The following is a 16,368-nucleotide window of genomic DNA, read 5'->3' as shown; positions in this document are numbered from 1 at the left end:
CATGACCACAATGATCTTCTCATATCTCAGTATCCTGGCGGCAGCTGGCAGTGCGCTAGCTGTCACACCGCAGGGTTTCTCTCCAGGCGTCCAGGCTCCTCTGTTCGTGTTGTATTCTGACAGCGTCGCCGCCCTCAACGGTGCCACCATGTCCAAGATGACGACGTCAAAGGAGCCTTTTGTCGGCACGGAACAGAAGTTGACGGGCAAGTCGTACGCCATCATGATGGTCGACATGGACATTCCAACGTCGCAGCCGCCCAAGACCAGGAGTCTGCTGCACTGGATGCAGACCGATCTCGTGCCCGTAGACAAGCCCGTCACTGTCAACACGACGGTGGGGACGACGACGGTCTACCCGGTATCGAATCTCAAGCGTGTGGTCGCAGCAGCTCCCTACATTGGACCGGACCCGCCAGCCCGCGTGCCGCTCAACCACCGGTACACCCAGGTCTTGGTCGACACCAGCAACGTCGGCCAGGAGCAGATGCGGATCCTGTCCAAGGCCGCGACGAAGCGGGAGGACTTCAATGTGGCCGAGGTCCTCTCAGCCGCCAACATCCCTACCGACAAGATTGTGGCCGGGAACTTCTTCCAGGTAAGATGGCTCGCTTGCATGATCCAGACTCGGAACCGGGTGCCGATGACCCAAATCCGGAAACAAGCTCGATTACTGACCCTTTTGATGGCTCATAGGTTACGAACCCAGGACCAGCACAGACGGGCAACTACCCTAGCACCCCGAAGCCGGCGCCAGGATCGTGTCCGTCCGCGCCATCGCCATCAAACGGAACCAGGCCTATGCCACAGCCCGCACCACAACCTAAGCCTCAGCCAATGCCCCAGCCCGCCGCCCCGGCGCCCATGCCTGGCATGAGGCCCAACTCCACCAGAACCAACACCACAATGCCAAGGCCCGCCGCACCCGGTAACGGAACCAGCCCGGCGATGCCAAGACCAGCACCCGGCAACAGCACCAACCCGGCGATGCCAAGACCAGCACCCGGCAACAGCACCAACCCGGCAGCGCCTAAACCACTGCCAGCACCTAGTGGACCCGGCCAGATGATGCCCAAGCCTGCACCCGGAAATGGCACCAACCCCGCGATGCCCAAGCCCGGACCCGGCAGCCCGGGGACTCCCAAGTCACCAGGAACCAACGGCACCAGGCCCATGCCGGGTCTGGGAAGCAACGGCACGATGCCCAGGCCTGGCATGAGCCCACAACCTGGCCTCCCGCCGGTGAACGCCAAGGCGAGCTCACTGAGTTCGGCTGTTTCGGTTCTGCTGGCTTCGGTAGCTTTCTGCATCTTGTTGTAAAGGGTCCCAATTCTGCATTTCCAAATCAAACATTCCTTAAGTGGGTTTTTAGTAGCGAGGCAAACTGTTTTTTTTTTCTTTTTTTTCTTCTTGTCTATATCGTATACTGCAGGGATTTGCCGGCGATGTCGGGCTGTCAACCATTTTGTTCGAAATCAGATCCAGGCCGATTAAAGTGTCAGCGGGATTATAAAAGGCCAGCGGCAAACCGTATGTTTTGTTGAATAGTGCTATATAGCCAAATGATCATGATGACTGTTTACATGTTTTGTTAATTGCCGTCGTGATCAATTCCATACACGTGGGAATGTCGTTCTCTGCACATGTTGTATCGTACCACAACAAAACGCCCAGGTTTCTAACTTGATGACCCCCACCCACTCGACTTTGCTGGTTGGCTGATCGATTAATGATTTAATTAAATACGGTGACTTGCGTAATCGGTCCCGCATGGCTTTGTGGCTGAATTGCTCGCATTGTCGTTTAACAACTGTACAAAGTACAGCACAACAAACAACCTTTCCCAAAGGCCCGGACCGACGCCACACACTGTCGGTAAAGCATGCGGCTCAAGCTCGGGGGCGGCGTTTGCCAAAAAGGCGAACCAAGGAAGCTTGGGCAAGGCAGGAAGGAAAGGGCTTTGAAGGGGTCCAGCCAGGGTTTTTGCTAAAAATGGAGAGCGGATACCATGATGACGACGCCCCCCGCCCCAGCTACTTACTACTGTTTTTTTTTTTTTACTCCAAATGTCTTGGGGACTGCGTCAGCCAACAAGAAAAAACCAATGCCTTGTCAACATTGATAAGCGATTCATAGTGGGCGGCAGCCACAAGAAACTTCCAAGAAAAAAAAAAAAAAACACATTGCCATTACTGTTGAGTGGAGGCTCCTCTTTGAGCGCTCATTAAATGAGAAGGCAAGAAAAAAAAAACATCTGACTGCCTAGAAAACGCCCAGGCTGGCGCCAACGAAGCCTTGCTTGCATCCCCACACAAGCGTGTGCAAAAGCTAGAAAGTCAAGACTGTACTATGGGGAATTTGTTTTCTCTTTCCTCTTTTCCCAATCTTCTTGTTTTCAACGCCATCAGATTCGTTTTCTTTCGGACCTGACGTCTTTTGCGTGTCATCTGTCTTCAGCAGTTAAGTTTTTTTTGTCGATTTTTAACTATTATCTTTCTAATCTAGCTCAAACCTTACACACAGCAAAAGCGTCTTTTTTTTTTCAATTCCGTGCTGTCTTTGTTTAACTTGGATATCGAATTGCCTGTGGCATTTATCCGCCTGACCTTACTGGTGCACCTTTATTTACCTTGCTTCACCTTGCCCTTTCCCAATAAACCTCTCATTTATTGGGCTTCCCCCGCATCCCTCTACGGGCCACCACCCCAAAAAAGCTATCCTTAATGGGTTGGGAACCCCCCAAGCTCCAATTCGACGACACCGATGAAGTGTTTCCCCCACCTCCGGATTGGAAACCTCGCCGCATTGATCAAGATGCAATAACATACCGTGATAAATATGTCGTGGTATACGATTACAGTGAACTTGGTGCGCCTTCCTTCTTTCCTTCTTTTCTTCAGCCTAAATCTATTTGGTGTTCTGATACTTGCAAACTTTGGGTGGCGCGTCATGGCTTGTGCTAGTTCTAGAACGTAACTGACATGGAGACCTTTTTTTGCTCTCCCCTACCTCTTGATTGTAGACCAGGACAAAGCTATCCAGGAGCTCGGAGAGCTTATCCGCGACCTCGATTCCGTTGGTCTTCACACCGAAGTTCGCGCCGGCCACGAGCAGACCATTCTTATATTCGTCAAAGCTCCCAGGGAGGTCCTCGGGAACTATGTCTACAAGTCAAGGTGCGTACTATACGGGCAAACCACCCACGGCATTCTGATATTTTTGTCCCTTAAGACACATTGCTGATCGATGCTGGAGCTTAAAATCAACAGGGTAAAAGATTGGCTCTATGGAGTTTCCAGCGAGCGCCCGGCGGTCGGGCCCAAGAACCAGATCGTCGATGGCGCTTTCGAGGCCGAGGACCTCCTGTCCATGTTCCACCTGGTCAGCTGGAGTAAAAGCCTAGGTGGCGCAGGCATCACGCCAGGCCTCGGCAAATGGGAGAGAGTCAAGTCGATTTTCCCTCTACACAACGAAAGGGTCAACCAGGGGCTGCTCATCGACCTGAGCAAGCGCATTTTCCTGACCAGGACCGACCTGGACCGCATTCGGAACCTGTTCGGCGCAAAGGTGGCCATGTACTTTGCCTTTTTGCAGACGTACATTGTCTTCCTCTTCTTCCCCGCCGTCGCCGGCTTCCTGGCCTGGGCGGTGCTGCCAAAGTACTCTCTGGGCTTTGCTCTGCTCATCGAGCTCTGGTGCATCACCTTCCTCGAGTACTGGAAGCTGCAAGAGGTGGATCTCAGCATTAGATGGACCGTCAGGGGTACCGGCGAACTCAAGGTTAACCGGCCAAAGTTCCAGCCTGACAAGATCACCCGGGACGAAACCGGCGAGCTGGTGCACCACTATTCGAAGTGGAAACAGGTCGTGTGGCAGATTCCGCAGATTCCTTTCTTCATTGCATCTCTCGTCAGCTTGGGAGGCATTATTGTTTTGGTGTTTGCGCTCGAGGTTCTGATATCGGAGGCGTACGAGGGTCCATATAAATACTATCTGGTAAGTATTAGTTGAGTATCTCACAGGGACGAATCTGTTGGGCTAACATACATTAGGAATACCTCCCTACCGTTCTCCTTGCTGTCCTTCTGCCCCGTATCTCAGGCTTCTTAGAGGGTGTCACGACAACTCTCACTGAATGGGAGAACCACCGAACTGCAGACACGTACGAAATGTCTCAGACGCAGAAGCTTTTCGTGCTCAACTTCATCATCAGCTACCTGCCCATTTTCTTGGTTGCTTTCGTATATGTACCTTTCGGGGACGTTATTGTCCCCCAGCTCGAGGCCCTGGTTCACCGCTTCGTTTCAGCCAGCCACCTGACATCGGCTTTCCACTCGGACCCGGATAAGCTCCGTAACGAGGTCATCGCGCTCACAGTGACTGGCCAAATCACCGGGGCGGGCGAGGAGCTCATCCTGCCGTACATCATGCACAAGGCACGAAGCTGGTACAGGGACTGGCGGTCCGCGCGCATCTCGCGAACCAAGACGATCGACTTCAAGACCATCATGGCGGACGACCCGGCCGAGACGGACTTTTTACGCCGGGCGCGCAACGAGGCCGACCTCGAGACCTACGATGTACAGGCCGACTACCTCGAGATGATCCTGCAGTTTGGGTATCTGGCCTTGTTCTCGCCCGTGTGGCCCCTGGTCCCCATCGGATTCCTGGTCAACAACTGGTTCGAACTGCGGTCCGACTTTATCAAGATCTGCCACGGCTCGCAGCGACCCGACCCGGTCCGCGCCGACTCGATCGGGCCCTGGATTGAAAGTCTCGAGTTCCTCACCTGGGCCGGCAGCATCTCGACGGCGGCCATCGTGCACATCTTTGGCGACCGCGACACGTGGGGCGGCCACCTGCTGCACCGGGGCGAGTGGTGGTCCCTCCCTCTGACGGTGTTTGTGAGCGAGCACGTCTACCTGCTCTCGCGGGCCTTGGTGCGCAACGTGCTGAACCGCATCGGGTCGGAGCAGATCCGCCGCGAGCGCCGGGAGCGCTACGTCATGCGCAAGCAGTTCCTTGCCGAGCTCGAGGCCAACAACAAGACCGGTACCGGGCTGGACGTCAAGGAGCGCGAGCGCCGCAAGTCGGTGCGCGTCACCGGCGCAGACCTCTTCTGGACCAAGCAGGTCGACGCCGAGCTCAGCTTGGAGGCCGGAGCAAACATCATTCGGACCATCAAGGCCGACGCCGAGCATCCCTCGGATTTCGAGGTCAAGGAGGAGTGACTGTTCGACAGGCCAAATTTGCAGTGGTGGAATGGTTGTAAAATCTTCATTATAGAATGTTGAAAGAGAAGATCGACGAGGAGAAAGAATGATATAGTATCCAAAATACCGATGTATATGGTGCAGCGGGATAGCACTGGGGTCAAACTGGTTATAAGGCATCGCGGATTCCCCTGGATTAAATGAACGATTTTTATTTGTTTTTCATCTTTTTCTTTGTCACAATGCAACTGAACTGTACAATCAGTATCAATAGCATACTTGAAGCTCGGATTGATTAATATGGCAGGGCAACCGAGCTTCAGTATATAAAAAAACAAGAACCCAATTTGCGGTACTGGCATTATCCTCAATCTTGTATGAATATTTATGAAATAGTTCAACATAATACATACACCCAAAAACATACACCGACCTGCATCGACGCAAGAAATCTCAGAAACCCAAAAGTACCAGTCAAGAAAATAGTGTACACATTTTTGTGTTTCATAAAAACAAGACTTTGTCTCAAAATCACCAGCCAACCTACAAATACCTCACACCTACAACAGCCACCACGCTACCAACACCCACGGCAGTGGCATACCAGAGACCGCTGCGCCCAGCGACGCGGCGCTGATCCTCCATGGTCTCGCCCTTTTTGAAGCCCAGCGAGTTCTTGACGGCCATCTTGCCGGCGTGGGCCATGTCGAACGGCGGATACATGAAGCCGATGAGCTTGTCGAGCCAGGACGGGGTCTGGACGACGGGGCGGTGGTGCACGAAGCTGTCGACGCCGTGGCGGCCGTGGTAGGCGCCGTGGCCCGAGTCGCCGACGCCGCCGAACGGGGCGTCGCCGATCCCAGCGTGCACCATGACGTTGTTGACCGTCACGCCGCCCGAGAGGGTGCGGTCGAGCACGTGCTCGACAAAGGCGTCGTCGCGCGCAAAGATGTACAGCGCCAGCGGCGACGGCCCGGCGTCGATGGCCCGGATCGCCTCCTCGGGCGTGGCCACGACGACGGGCAGGATGGGGCCGAACAGCTCCTCGGACAGCAGCGGGTCCGCCATGGTGACGTTGCGGACGACGGTCGGCTGCATGTAGCAGGTCTCGCGGTCGCGCGCGCCGCCGTGCGCGACCTTGCCCGAGGTGGCGTCGAGGAGGCCGCAGAGGCGGTCAAAGTTGCGGTCGTTGACGATGCGGCACAGGTGGTCCTTGGCGTCGCCCTCGACGAACTTGGCGGACCAGTACGAGACGCGCTCGATGAAGTCTTCGGCCACCGCGGGGTCGACAAAGACGTGGTTGACCGAGAGGCAGACCTGGCCGGCGTTTTGGAACTTTGAGTAGGCGATGCGCCGCGCAGAGTAGTCAATGTCGGCCGTCTTGTGCACGATGGCCGGGTCCTGGCCGCCGAGCTCCAGTACCGTCGGGGTCAGGTGCTTGGCGGCGGCTGCGGCCACGACGCGGCCGATCTTGGTGGATCCCGTGAAGAAGATGTGGTTGAAGCGCTTCTCGAGCATGTAGGCCGTCTCGGCCGGCCCGCCCGTGACGACGCGGATGGCGCGTGGGTCTAGATACTTGGGCACGAGCTCCTGCAGAAGCCGCTCGCAGTGGGCGCTTAAATCCGACGGTTTAAGCAGCACACAGCAGCCGGCGGCGATGGCAGAGATGACGGGCTGGAGCAAAAGCATCAGTGGATAGTTCCAAGCACCTATGATGAAGGCGACCCCGAGTGGATCCTTGCGAACGCGCGCCTTCAAGAGCTTCGACCCAAAGGGGATCCCCGTGTTGATGGGCTGTGTGGATGTCCAGTCCTCGAGGTTTTTCAAGTGAGAAATGATGTCGGATTTTACAGCTCTGATGTCTGTAAACAAACTCTCAAATTGGTGCCGGTTGAGATCTGCCTTGAGGGCGTCGAATATGCGATCCGTGTTTTCGTCCATCATCCACCACATCTGCTTGAGCTGCCATCTTCGCCACGCCAAATCTTTGGTGAGGCCAGTACGGAAAGTTGCGTGCAGTGTGCTGTGAGCATCGTCCACTTCGGCTTGAGTGGAATAAGTTGTTTGGATGGGGGTGGTGCCGGCCAATGTGGTAGTTGTGGATGTCATTTTAACCCCTTTCTTTTTCTTCTTAATGTTTCGATCTCTGTTATCGCCCTTGATGAAGATGGTAGCGAAAGGCGACAAGATGTGGGAGTACAATGGTAATTGTTGTCTTTCTTTTCGTTCTTCTTTCAACAAAAGAATCCCTGTCTATCAATCATTTCGCAGTGTAGAAGATAGTTCCGGTAACAAAAGGAATATCTCACGCAGCGGGCCAAATCAGAGCCCGACGGGTTGCTGTGTGTGGCCTTTAGAGTCTAATGAACCTAGATAGTGTGGAAGTTGCACCTTCATCCCTGCTGCACTGGGAAGATGCAATATCGTCTAGATTCAACCCAAGTCCAGGCTGAAATTTCCAATTTTTAGAACAAGACCTGTACAGTATGATTTAAATGTTCAGAGTTAAAAAAAAATGTTCACTAGGGGAGGACCATCAAATATTAGTTTTCGGGGTCTCGGACTTTCATACTCGATATTTCAGCTGAACAGTTCAGTCACCGTCAATGTGGCGTGTTGCTTTCCGTTTGTTACAAGACGAACAACTCACGAGCTGATGAGTTGACAAGGCAAACTTGGGTCGAGAAAGGGAAATAAAATTCATTATAAGTCGCTAGTCCAAACACCCCCCAATAAATGCTCCAAAATATCAAAATGATGAGACCGACAGTCTTCATCACCTACGACCACCTATTTGGCCGATGTATTCAAACGAAAACGGATCCGCTTCGGTCCATTTCAATGCGTGAATGGCTGGAGTCCCTCCATCTGATGTGAGCTCGACACCGTATAGGCGCCGGTCTCGATCAAGGGCCAGAGCGGAGAACTTTAGTTGCGACGGCCCGCCCAGGAAACGTGCTCTTCGGTTGCGTGTCCAGGTCACCTGGTCCCACATGTGGCAGTAGAGAGTACCGTCGGCGTCGTTCTGCAATAACAGCATTCGTTTCGATTGCTTAAATGATGTGCTTGCTATCTTGGGGGCGCTGATGTCTGCACTATTCTCTACAACTCGTTGTCCTGTGCAGACGAGACTTTCATGTTAGCATCTTGAACAACAAATGGTAGAACAGGATTCGTGGGAAGACGAAAAAGGATATCGGCATACCTGGCTCCCACTGCTTATTTCTATTAAATTTGTATTCGGAAAGGGTCCCTTGGTTGTCATAATACAGCCGCAACTCACTAGGCTCAATCCGAGACTCGGAAAACTCGGACATGGTGACCGCTGAACGAGAAAGGGTATCTGATCCGAAAGAAGTCATTTTGGTCCAGTCGCTCGAGTTGAGCATCTTGATGGTCCTCTCCGTGTTTTGATATGTTACGTAAATATAATCGGTGCAGGACGGTAACTGATCGCAGCGATGCCATACAGCACCGATCTGCGTCGTCTTGCCCGCTTCTCTGCTGGGCTCGTTCGGCCTGTTTGGTAGGTCCCCGCGCTCCCACTTCTGGTATCCGGCGTCTGTGGTCTTGATCTCCTGGATCTGAAACGAGTCTCCGTCGACGTAATACACACGAACCTCAAAGTTGTACCATGGAGGTCCACTGGCAACTGCGGCCAAAGGAGAGCCGCGCTTGACATTGATTGGTTTACCAGCGTCTTCCAAGAACTTGGAAATGTTGTAAGTCTTCCAAGATTGCTCGTCCTCTTGTACCGACAGCTGAATGCCCTGATTGGTGTCCTGAGTAAAGACTCCATGTCTGACCTCTCCAGATGGCTGCGTCCAGTTGACAGCAGATATATCCGAGTCTGACCGCAAGGCCAACCCCGGATTGATCGCGCCCTGTTCAGCAACTGGGCTCTGCTGGCTAGCCCGTCGCTTGGCGTCACTGCTGAGTACGCCACCCACAACTGCCGCAATGACTATGATTGCCGTGAGCACACAGCCAACTATTATCCAAAACAACTTGGCAGGGAATCCACATATGGTCTCCCGCTTCCACCACGGCTTCACTATTTGACCGCCTCCAGGATACGGGTTGCCTATCCTAGACAATTGTGAGCCGAATTGTGACCTCGAAGGCGCGTTATACTGTGCTTGATAGCAAGATTTGGAATATTCGCCTGGCGGCGGGCCATAATATTCATCGGGTTCGGGGAGATGCGTCACGGGCTCATTTTGCGGCGATGCATGGTATGTTGCTGGAGATGAGTAAAGGGGGAGGAATGGTGTTTTTGCCGAATTGTTCGGGTCGTATTCGCCGTTTGCGGTCCAGTACTCGGCGTATGGATCGACGGTCCCCTTTCGACTGCTCGGCGCCAAACTTGGCGCTACCGTCGAGGAGACGACCGCAGATGCTCCCATGACGGAGGGTGAGGTCGTCGTGCTCCCACCGACCGTGGTTCCTTCTGGCAGCACTTGCGGAAACGCCAACCCACTGACCTCGGCATACCTTTCGGGCTCGTGGACTGAGTATGGCGTATTTTGGTGGGCAGTCTTGTTAAACAACATTTGATGGGTCCCAAGGAATTTGACGTTGAACTCGTCCTCGGGTGGCGGTCTCCCTAGTGACGCCGGCGCCGCCGACGAGGGGCCGGCGGCGGCGGCGGCGGCGGCTGCGGAAGTTGTTTCTGCGGGGAAGAAAGGGCCATGGTGATGAAATTCGACCCGGTCGGTCGCCGACGGAATGTGGGTTGTTGATGATTGGCGACGCCCATCCGAGCTGGATGGTTGTTCCATTACTACGCAACGGGCGCGGACGACGCGCCCATCAAACTCGCGGCTGCGCTAGTACAACCTGGATGGACACTGCAGCACGCACCCTTCGCAGAAAGAAACTGCTTTTGGCTGCCTGCCCCTTGTTGCGGGCTATGAATGCATCTGGGTGGGTTTGTATAGAAAAAATTTGGTAATCTCGACAAATGGTATACCAAACAAAAGAATTCGGTGTAGCGTCGATTGTCCGGATAGATTTGCTGTCGTCCACCACCGCGAAACCCAACTTGGCGTTTCTAGAGTTCCAAGTGCTTGCACCCAGCTGCTTTGCACAAAGAAAGAGAGAGCCTGTCCTCCTCCATGTCAGCAGGGAGGCAATGTGCCTGCCCCGGAAACTTGGCCCGGGGGGTTCAGAAAACTGCTTTGCTTCCACACAAACCCACGACACAAAGTGAGATTGGCGTGGGTGCGATGGCCCACAACTTGGGGGCGAGGTCACAGAACCGACCAGTCATATGAGCCGCCGAGGCAGGGCAGTGTGGTTCCTACGAGTCTTGGTAGGATTTGATGGTCGCCGGGTCTGGTCGTTTTGGTCTCCACTGTAAGGATTCTGTGTCACCTTGGCGCTCGCAAAGCGGCCCGCTGCCCTCCATCGTTGACTTTGAGTACTGTAGGTTAGGTTAGGTAGTAATTATGCATTGCGTCAAAAAGGTTCATGAACGTAGGAGTTTTAACGTTAATGAAGTTAACCTTTTCTTGACCAACAGAGACATACAAAACCTAGGTGATACAGATACCAGTCCAGAGAAGCTATTTAAAGTGAAATATGTTAGCAACATGAGGGTGGCCATGTTATCTTCAGTGGTAAGGAAACAAGCCATTTTAGACCGGTACTATAAATAGCCAAGACCCCTAGCAGCGACCCATACACAGAGATAGTGTATGTAATGTACTTCAAATTGCCAGCCTTATCGGCATATGTAAACACAAACTACTGCTGTTACTGCAGACTTACAAATCTAAAGATTTATAAGATTTGAACATTCTAAACCATTTGTCATAAAGAAGTAGAAGTCATAGAACCGGTCTTTGCATTCGTGGTGTTTTAGCTTGCGCCATCCGGCCCCTTGTGCTACGGTTGCAGAACTGCAGCTAATAAAGGGTGGAGTCAACTCGACTGGCTGGACCGACCTACACAACACTGAACCCTAACCCGCGCCAGATCGTTACCGAACTCTTCGGTCAAGGAAGGTAAGCTGTCCGTTACAATCGCCATCTCACTCCTTCTCTTTGCAGCGTCAGTGGTGTAATGGTTAGCATCTAAGCTTCCCACTTCGGTGGCTGTGGTCCGTCACAGACAATGCTTAGGACCCTGGTTCGATTCCTGGCTGACGCAGCGCATACTATCGTTTTGCTATAGTTGATTTATATTTTGCTGTTCTCGTCTACACCTTTTACATGGATTGATCGTGAACGAGACAATTGGACAGGCAGAGCATTCCTGCACCGTAGACTAGCGTCCGGGTCGGTCGCGCTACGCCGAAGGGATGGTGAGTGGCGGATGATCAGGGATTCCTTAACCTGGAATGTCCGATAAGATAAGAGAATAAAGTCCAAAAAACTGTGGGTCCCCATCCCATAGATCATGGCATCGCGTACCCGCGCCTCTCTTCGTCAACCTCACCTCGATGCGCAAAAACGCTCCGACAGCTCATCGTTTGCCGCCGCAAATCCTGTCGTAAATGAACAATCAGTCCCTACTTTCCTCCGGCTCTCTTTAGCCTTCAGGTTCTACAAAAATGCCGCCCAAGTTCACAGCGAATCCTCAGAAGCCCTCGCGGTATCGCGCCGGCAAGCCCACCCAGCCAGAATCATCATCATCCGAGTCCGACAGCGATGATGAGCAGCCAAGGGAGAAAGCAGCCAAGAAGGCGCCAGAGCCTGCAGCTGCGGCGCGTAAGCCCACCGGTGCGGGCAAGATCATCAGCACGGGTTTGGCCAACAAGTCAGTCGTACCATCGGTCAAGCCCCCGGCTGGGGTAGACGCAGCCGCCCGAGCCCGCGCCGATGCGGAGCGCAAGGCAAAGGAGGACGGGTTCGTCACCGAGAGCGAGGAGAGCGGCAGCCAGGAGTCTGACGAGGAAGGCTCAGACGATGAAAGTGGAAGCAGCAGCAGCGAAGACGAGGCGCCGCGGCGCAGGTTGATGATGCGCCCAAAGTTCATCCCCAAATCCCAACGCAACGCGGCACAGGATGCATCTTCGGGCGGAGACAAACGCGACGAGGAGGTAGACGCGGCAGCCCGCCAGGCAGCTCTGGACGCCGCGATCGAAGAACAGGTCCGCAAGGACGCCGCGGCCAAGGCGGCCGGCCGAAAACACTGGGAGGATGACTCGGATGCCGAGCCCGGATCCGACTTTGTGGACGACACGGATGATATCGACCCGGAGGCCGAGTACGCGGCGTGGAAGGTTCGCGAGCTCAAGCGGCTCAAGCGCGAGAGGGAGGCTATCGAAGAGCGGGAGCGCGAGGTTCAGGAGAAGGAACGGCGTATGGCGTTAACCGAGGAGGAGAGACGAGCCGAGGACGAAGCCAAGATCGCCAAGCAGCGTGAGGAGCAGGCCAACAGGGGGAAGATGGGCTACATGCAAAAATACTTCCACAAGGGCGCCTTCTTCGCCGACGATGCAGCCAGAGAGGGCCTCAACAAGAGAGATCTTGCGGGTGTAAGGTTCCAGGACGACGTCAAAAACCGAGAGCTGTTACCGCAGGCGCTCCAGATGCGTGACATGACCAAGTTGGGCAAGAAAGGCGCCACCAGGTACAAGGATCTCCGATCTGAAGATACAGGGCGTTGGGGCGATAGTGGAGGAAAGGATCGATACGGTAGAGGGCTCGGAGACCGCTTTGACGGAGACGAACGGTTCAGACCAGATCATGACAATGGCGGTGGCTACGGCCCGGATGGCGCCAAAGGTGCCAATGCAATCCCCTTAGGGGAACGGAAGGACGACGGTCGCAGGGACAGATATCAGCAATCTCGCCGTGATGATAGCAGGGATAGAAACAGCAAGAGTTACAGGACCCGGTCAAGATCGAGGTCACCAAGGCGGCAGGACAGGCGGGACTACGATAGAGATCGACGTACTTCAAGATCCCCCAGGCGTGATCGGAGAGATTACAGCAGGGAACGCAGGAAGCGGTCTACATCTCGAGGTGGCAGAGATGGGGACCATGGTGATAAGCGGCGAAAGATAGACACAAGATAACAAGCATCTATGAAGCGATTTCCGCTTGTAAATAATCCCAGCTAATCACATATTGGTTGGTGTTCGTGCTATTGAAGTACGGACCGATGATTTGTGCATATAATTGATGCATCACGGCTTTGATAGCTAAGAAACCCCAAATCCAAACTATGAATTACACTGCGCATCCCACTCGGTCGGGGACATGGATTTCAAGATGTATCGTGTTGTTTATTGCCTTGTAGTCTAGGAGATTATGCAGGGCCTGTGAGAAAGAATTAAAGAACAAACTGGAAGTGTTGTTTAGCTAGTTCAGTTTTCAGAATACTTCAGATTATCATTTCAAGTCAAGAGTGGAAAATAATAGTGCTATCAATCGTCTCAATGAATTAGACTAAGTAATCTGCCTAAAGGGTATTGTGTCGACGAAGTGAAATCCCAAATTAAAAAACCGTATCATGATGTCCCTGCCTCAAATGTCCGAAACGCCGTCTGAACTTGTCATGAGAAGAAAGCTGCGTCCCGTTCGTGGAAGCGATGAGGATGCATGGTGAACTGCTTAGTGCTTGGCAGCCTCCTTGTTGGCGGTGGCCGAAGCATCGTGCTTGTGCTCGTTGCCCTTGTCCTTGAGGGCGTCAATGCCGGCCTCGGCACTGTTAAATATTAAAGGTCAGTATGATGCTCTCTGGCTCCAAAGTAATATCAAAGAGCTCAACTTACCGAGTTCCAAGGCTGGCGTTGTTGTCCTTGGCGACCTCCTTGTTGGCCTCCTTGGAAGCACCCGAGGTGGCGCTCTGAACGGTCTCAGAGACGTAGTTGGCGGCTAGAGGATGTCAGCGAATGTGTCTAGAGGTGGGTGGATTGCCTTGCAGACAAGCTGAGGCTGAGAGGGAAGTGAGGCTTACCGTTCTTGACGGTGTCCATATTGATTGATTTGAAGAAGACGAAAAGTCTTGGTGATTGTTTGTGATTGTTTGTGGTGGTAGATGTTGGAAGTTGAGTGTTGTGGTGGATGATTGAGAGAAGAAAAGATGCTGGTTGAAGGTGGGAGAGGTGATGTTTAAATATCCATGAAAACGTGACAGATTGCTCAGATTCAACTTGTGGTTCTTGCCTCGCTAGCTATTCTGCTTGGCTCGTTGTTTGCCTGTCAAAGGAAGGTACGTTTGTCGGTGCCTCACTTTGGTATGGCGAACGCATGTGAAGCGCCTGGATCTGACGTCATGGATATTCACCTCTTACAGCACGTCCCACTGGAAAGGAAGGCAGGCAGTCACGAGAGCAATGGCCTCTCGGCGGCTTGGTGGGGATTGCTCACAGACTGCCGCTCCTTTCTTCCTAATTAGGGTCATGTCTCAATCCTCTCAATCATCGTGATTGGTTATTGTGGTTGTCAGTTAGTTGGGGTTGGAGGACCGTTCATCCCAAGCAAAAGAAAAAATGACATCACAGGCACGCAAAGGCAATTCCCGCCCGGGCGCTGGGATGGAGCTACTAAGCTGCTAAGAACATCAGCCACTTGAAACTACCCACTTTCTCAAAAAACATGCAAACGATCGCGATCTGATGAGCTTCGTTTGACATCGTCTTTGATATTCAGACATCAAAGACCGGATTGAGGCGCTAGGCAATTGGCGGTGAATTTACTGGTAGGAAGACCTTCCCGCTGCATAGTAAAGTTTTGGAAGTTCAGACGGGCTCCCGCCGTTGGGTGTTTAGCTTCTGTCAAGCGCCTCCCCCGGTACCTGCTTACTTTTGACTCAGGTCTAGATTCAATTCTTTGTACGTAGTAGTATCTAATACTGGTACGTAGTATGTATGCATGCAGGCGAGCTCAGACACTAGATTGCTTGCAGCAATGGCTCAAGTCCCGCCCTACTGGCGCCCAACCCATCTACGGATACAGCTCACAGCCCTGTCTGTCAGGGGCAGGTAGCTCCACAACAGTAGCTGTGGATGTGGATGTCAACAATCTTCCCGAAGCCACCAGTGGTTGAGAACGAGTGGCGTAGTAATTGCCAACATTGACGATTAGACATGATACAAGATGTCACTTTGGGGTTTTTATTGTGGATTGATTGCGTCAAGAGCATTTTTCTTCCATATTTTTGATAACTGTTTCTTCAATTGCATAATTTCCCGGTACATGCTGCGAGCCTGAGCTATTATTGACAAGTCGTACCTACGTGTAGTAATCCCAGCCGAGCTGCCATTCATGAATGTCACCTAAGAACCCCACCACAGTGGGGACAGCCGCTCTGAGCCTTATGACGACACGACTTCATTGCCGACCAACTGGAACAAAAGCCTCATCAATGGTACCTTAGGCAAAAGGCGCCACTGCACATTGCTGGCTGCTGCACAGCAACGCCATCTTTTGTGTGACGAATAAGACATGCGGGACATAGCCAGTTCGGAAACGGTAGGTCAGGCGGTGCTTTGAGAAAACGTGGAATCGGCGATCCCTGGCATAACTATCCCTAACCACAATCCGCTTCCAAAACATCAGCAAGACAACCAAGACAAGCTACTCGTGCGGTTCCGTAACTGAGATGGCTTGCCTGCTAAGCCTGCCTCAGCTCTGCGTTATTTCTCTGCTAGGAGAACCGGAGAAGGGTCCGTATACGTCACAAGGTTTCGAATGAAATGCGATTGTTCAACTGGAGTCCAAACATTGCACATGCTTTATCATGGCAAACTACACACGTCGCAGATGCTCCACAACACAAGACAAATCTCGATCGCGTACTTATCAATAAGCATACGTGGTTGGTGCTGCATACAGGTGCTCAGGTGGCCATTTTCCCTGCCAATGACCTGCACCTTTGGGTGACCCTTGAGCGACCCTTGGGGCTACCCCGGAAGAACAAAGGCAAGCCATCCGTCAATACCCCGAACGTCGAAAACGTCAAATGCGGGAGATCGTCCTAGGGTCGTTGAATGCCTTGGAAACCCCGGCTATGGTGTATCACACGATGGGGGCTTGGCTTTGAACCTCGGTGGTATTCATCAGCCACTGCAGCAGGGTCCCGCGCGGTGCATCTGTCTGCCACCAGAGGCGAAAGCTTGTCCGGCTTATTGCCCTATTGGACGAGGACGCGTTGTTGTTTGCCGCCGCATTCCCCAATTTCCTATGGAAGATTACAACGC

General features: G+C 53.0%; 7 protein-coding genes across 7 annotated transcripts; 4 read left to right on the top strand and 3 right to left on the bottom strand.

Annotated features, from left to right (window-relative positions):
* Position 1: 1 nt before the first annotated feature.
* On the top strand, positions 2-1,320 carry PgNI_08577 (uncharacterized protein; the record flags this gene model as incomplete). Its single annotated transcript, XM_031128573.1, has 2 exons — positions 2-598; positions 697-1,320. The coding sequence occupies 2 exons, from the start codon at positions 2-4 to the stop codon at positions 1,318-1,320; spliced, it is 1,221 nt and encodes a 406-aa protein (XP_030979235.1).
* Positions 1,321-2,314: 994 nt separating this feature from the next.
* PgNI_08576 (uncharacterized protein) lies at positions 2,315-5,573 on the top strand. Its single transcript, XM_031128572.1, has 4 exons — positions 2,315-2,868; positions 3,023-3,176; positions 3,270-3,996; positions 4,053-5,573. Exons 1-4 carry the CDS (start codon positions 2,724-2,726, stop codon positions 5,229-5,231), a joined length of 2,205 nt encoding a protein of 734 aa, XP_030979236.1. The 5' UTR covers positions 2,315-2,723; the 3' UTR covers positions 5,232-5,573.
* Positions 5,574-5,756: 183 nt separating this feature from the next.
* PgNI_08575 (uncharacterized protein) lies at positions 5,757-7,322 on the bottom strand (the record flags this gene model as incomplete). The annotated part of the gene is made up of 1 exon (XM_031128571.1): positions 5,757-7,322. One exon carries the CDS (start codon positions 7,320-7,322, stop codon positions 5,757-5,759), a length of 1,566 nt encoding a protein of 521 aa, XP_030978701.1.
* Positions 7,323-7,736: 414 nt separating this feature from the next.
* Positions 7,737-10,352, bottom strand: PgNI_08574 (uncharacterized protein). Its single transcript, XM_031128570.1, has 2 exons — positions 8,419-10,352; positions 7,737-8,330 (listed from the first exon to the last, which is right to left on the bottom strand). Exons 1-2 carry the CDS (start codon positions 9,992-9,994, stop codon positions 7,990-7,992), a joined length of 1,917 nt encoding a protein of 638 aa, XP_030978702.1. The 5' UTR covers positions 9,995-10,352; the 3' UTR covers positions 7,737-7,989.
* Positions 10,353-11,769: 1,417 nt separating this feature from the next.
* PgNI_08573 (uncharacterized protein) lies at positions 11,770-13,239 on the top strand (the record flags this gene model as incomplete). The annotated part of the gene is made up of 1 exon (XM_031128569.1): positions 11,770-13,239. The coding sequence occupies one exon, from the start codon at positions 11,770-11,772 to the stop codon at positions 13,237-13,239; it is 1,470 nt and encodes a 489-aa protein (XP_030978703.1).
* Positions 13,240-13,585: 346 nt separating this feature from the next.
* Positions 13,586-14,393, bottom strand: PgNI_08572 (uncharacterized protein). Its single transcript, XM_031128568.1, has 3 exons — positions 14,124-14,393; positions 13,939-14,041; positions 13,586-13,871 (listed from the first exon to the last, which is right to left on the bottom strand). Exons 1-3 carry the CDS (start codon positions 14,140-14,142, stop codon positions 13,778-13,780), a joined length of 216 nt encoding a protein of 71 aa, XP_030978704.1. The 5' UTR covers positions 14,143-14,393; the 3' UTR covers positions 13,586-13,777.
* Positions 14,394-15,770: 1,377 nt separating this feature from the next.
* PgNI_08571 (uncharacterized protein) lies at positions 15,771-16,149 on the top strand (the record flags this gene model as incomplete). The annotated part of the gene is made up of 2 exons (XM_031128567.1): positions 15,771-15,834; positions 15,932-16,149. 2 exons carry the CDS (start codon positions 15,771-15,773, stop codon positions 16,147-16,149), a joined length of 282 nt encoding a protein of 93 aa, XP_030979329.1.
* Positions 16,150-16,368: the final 219 nt, after the last annotated feature.

Source organism: Pyricularia grisea (assembly GCF_004355905.1).
Source record: "Pyricularia grisea strain NI907 chromosome V map unlocalized Pyricularia_grisea_NI907_Scaffold_6, whole genome shotgun sequence".
NCBI classification, from domain to species: Eukaryota; Fungi; Ascomycota; class Sordariomycetes; order Magnaporthales; family Pyriculariaceae; genus Pyricularia; species Pyricularia grisea.
The sequence above is the reverse complement of the archived record's forward strand: the minus strand, read 5'-3'. Positions and strand labels throughout refer to the sequence as shown.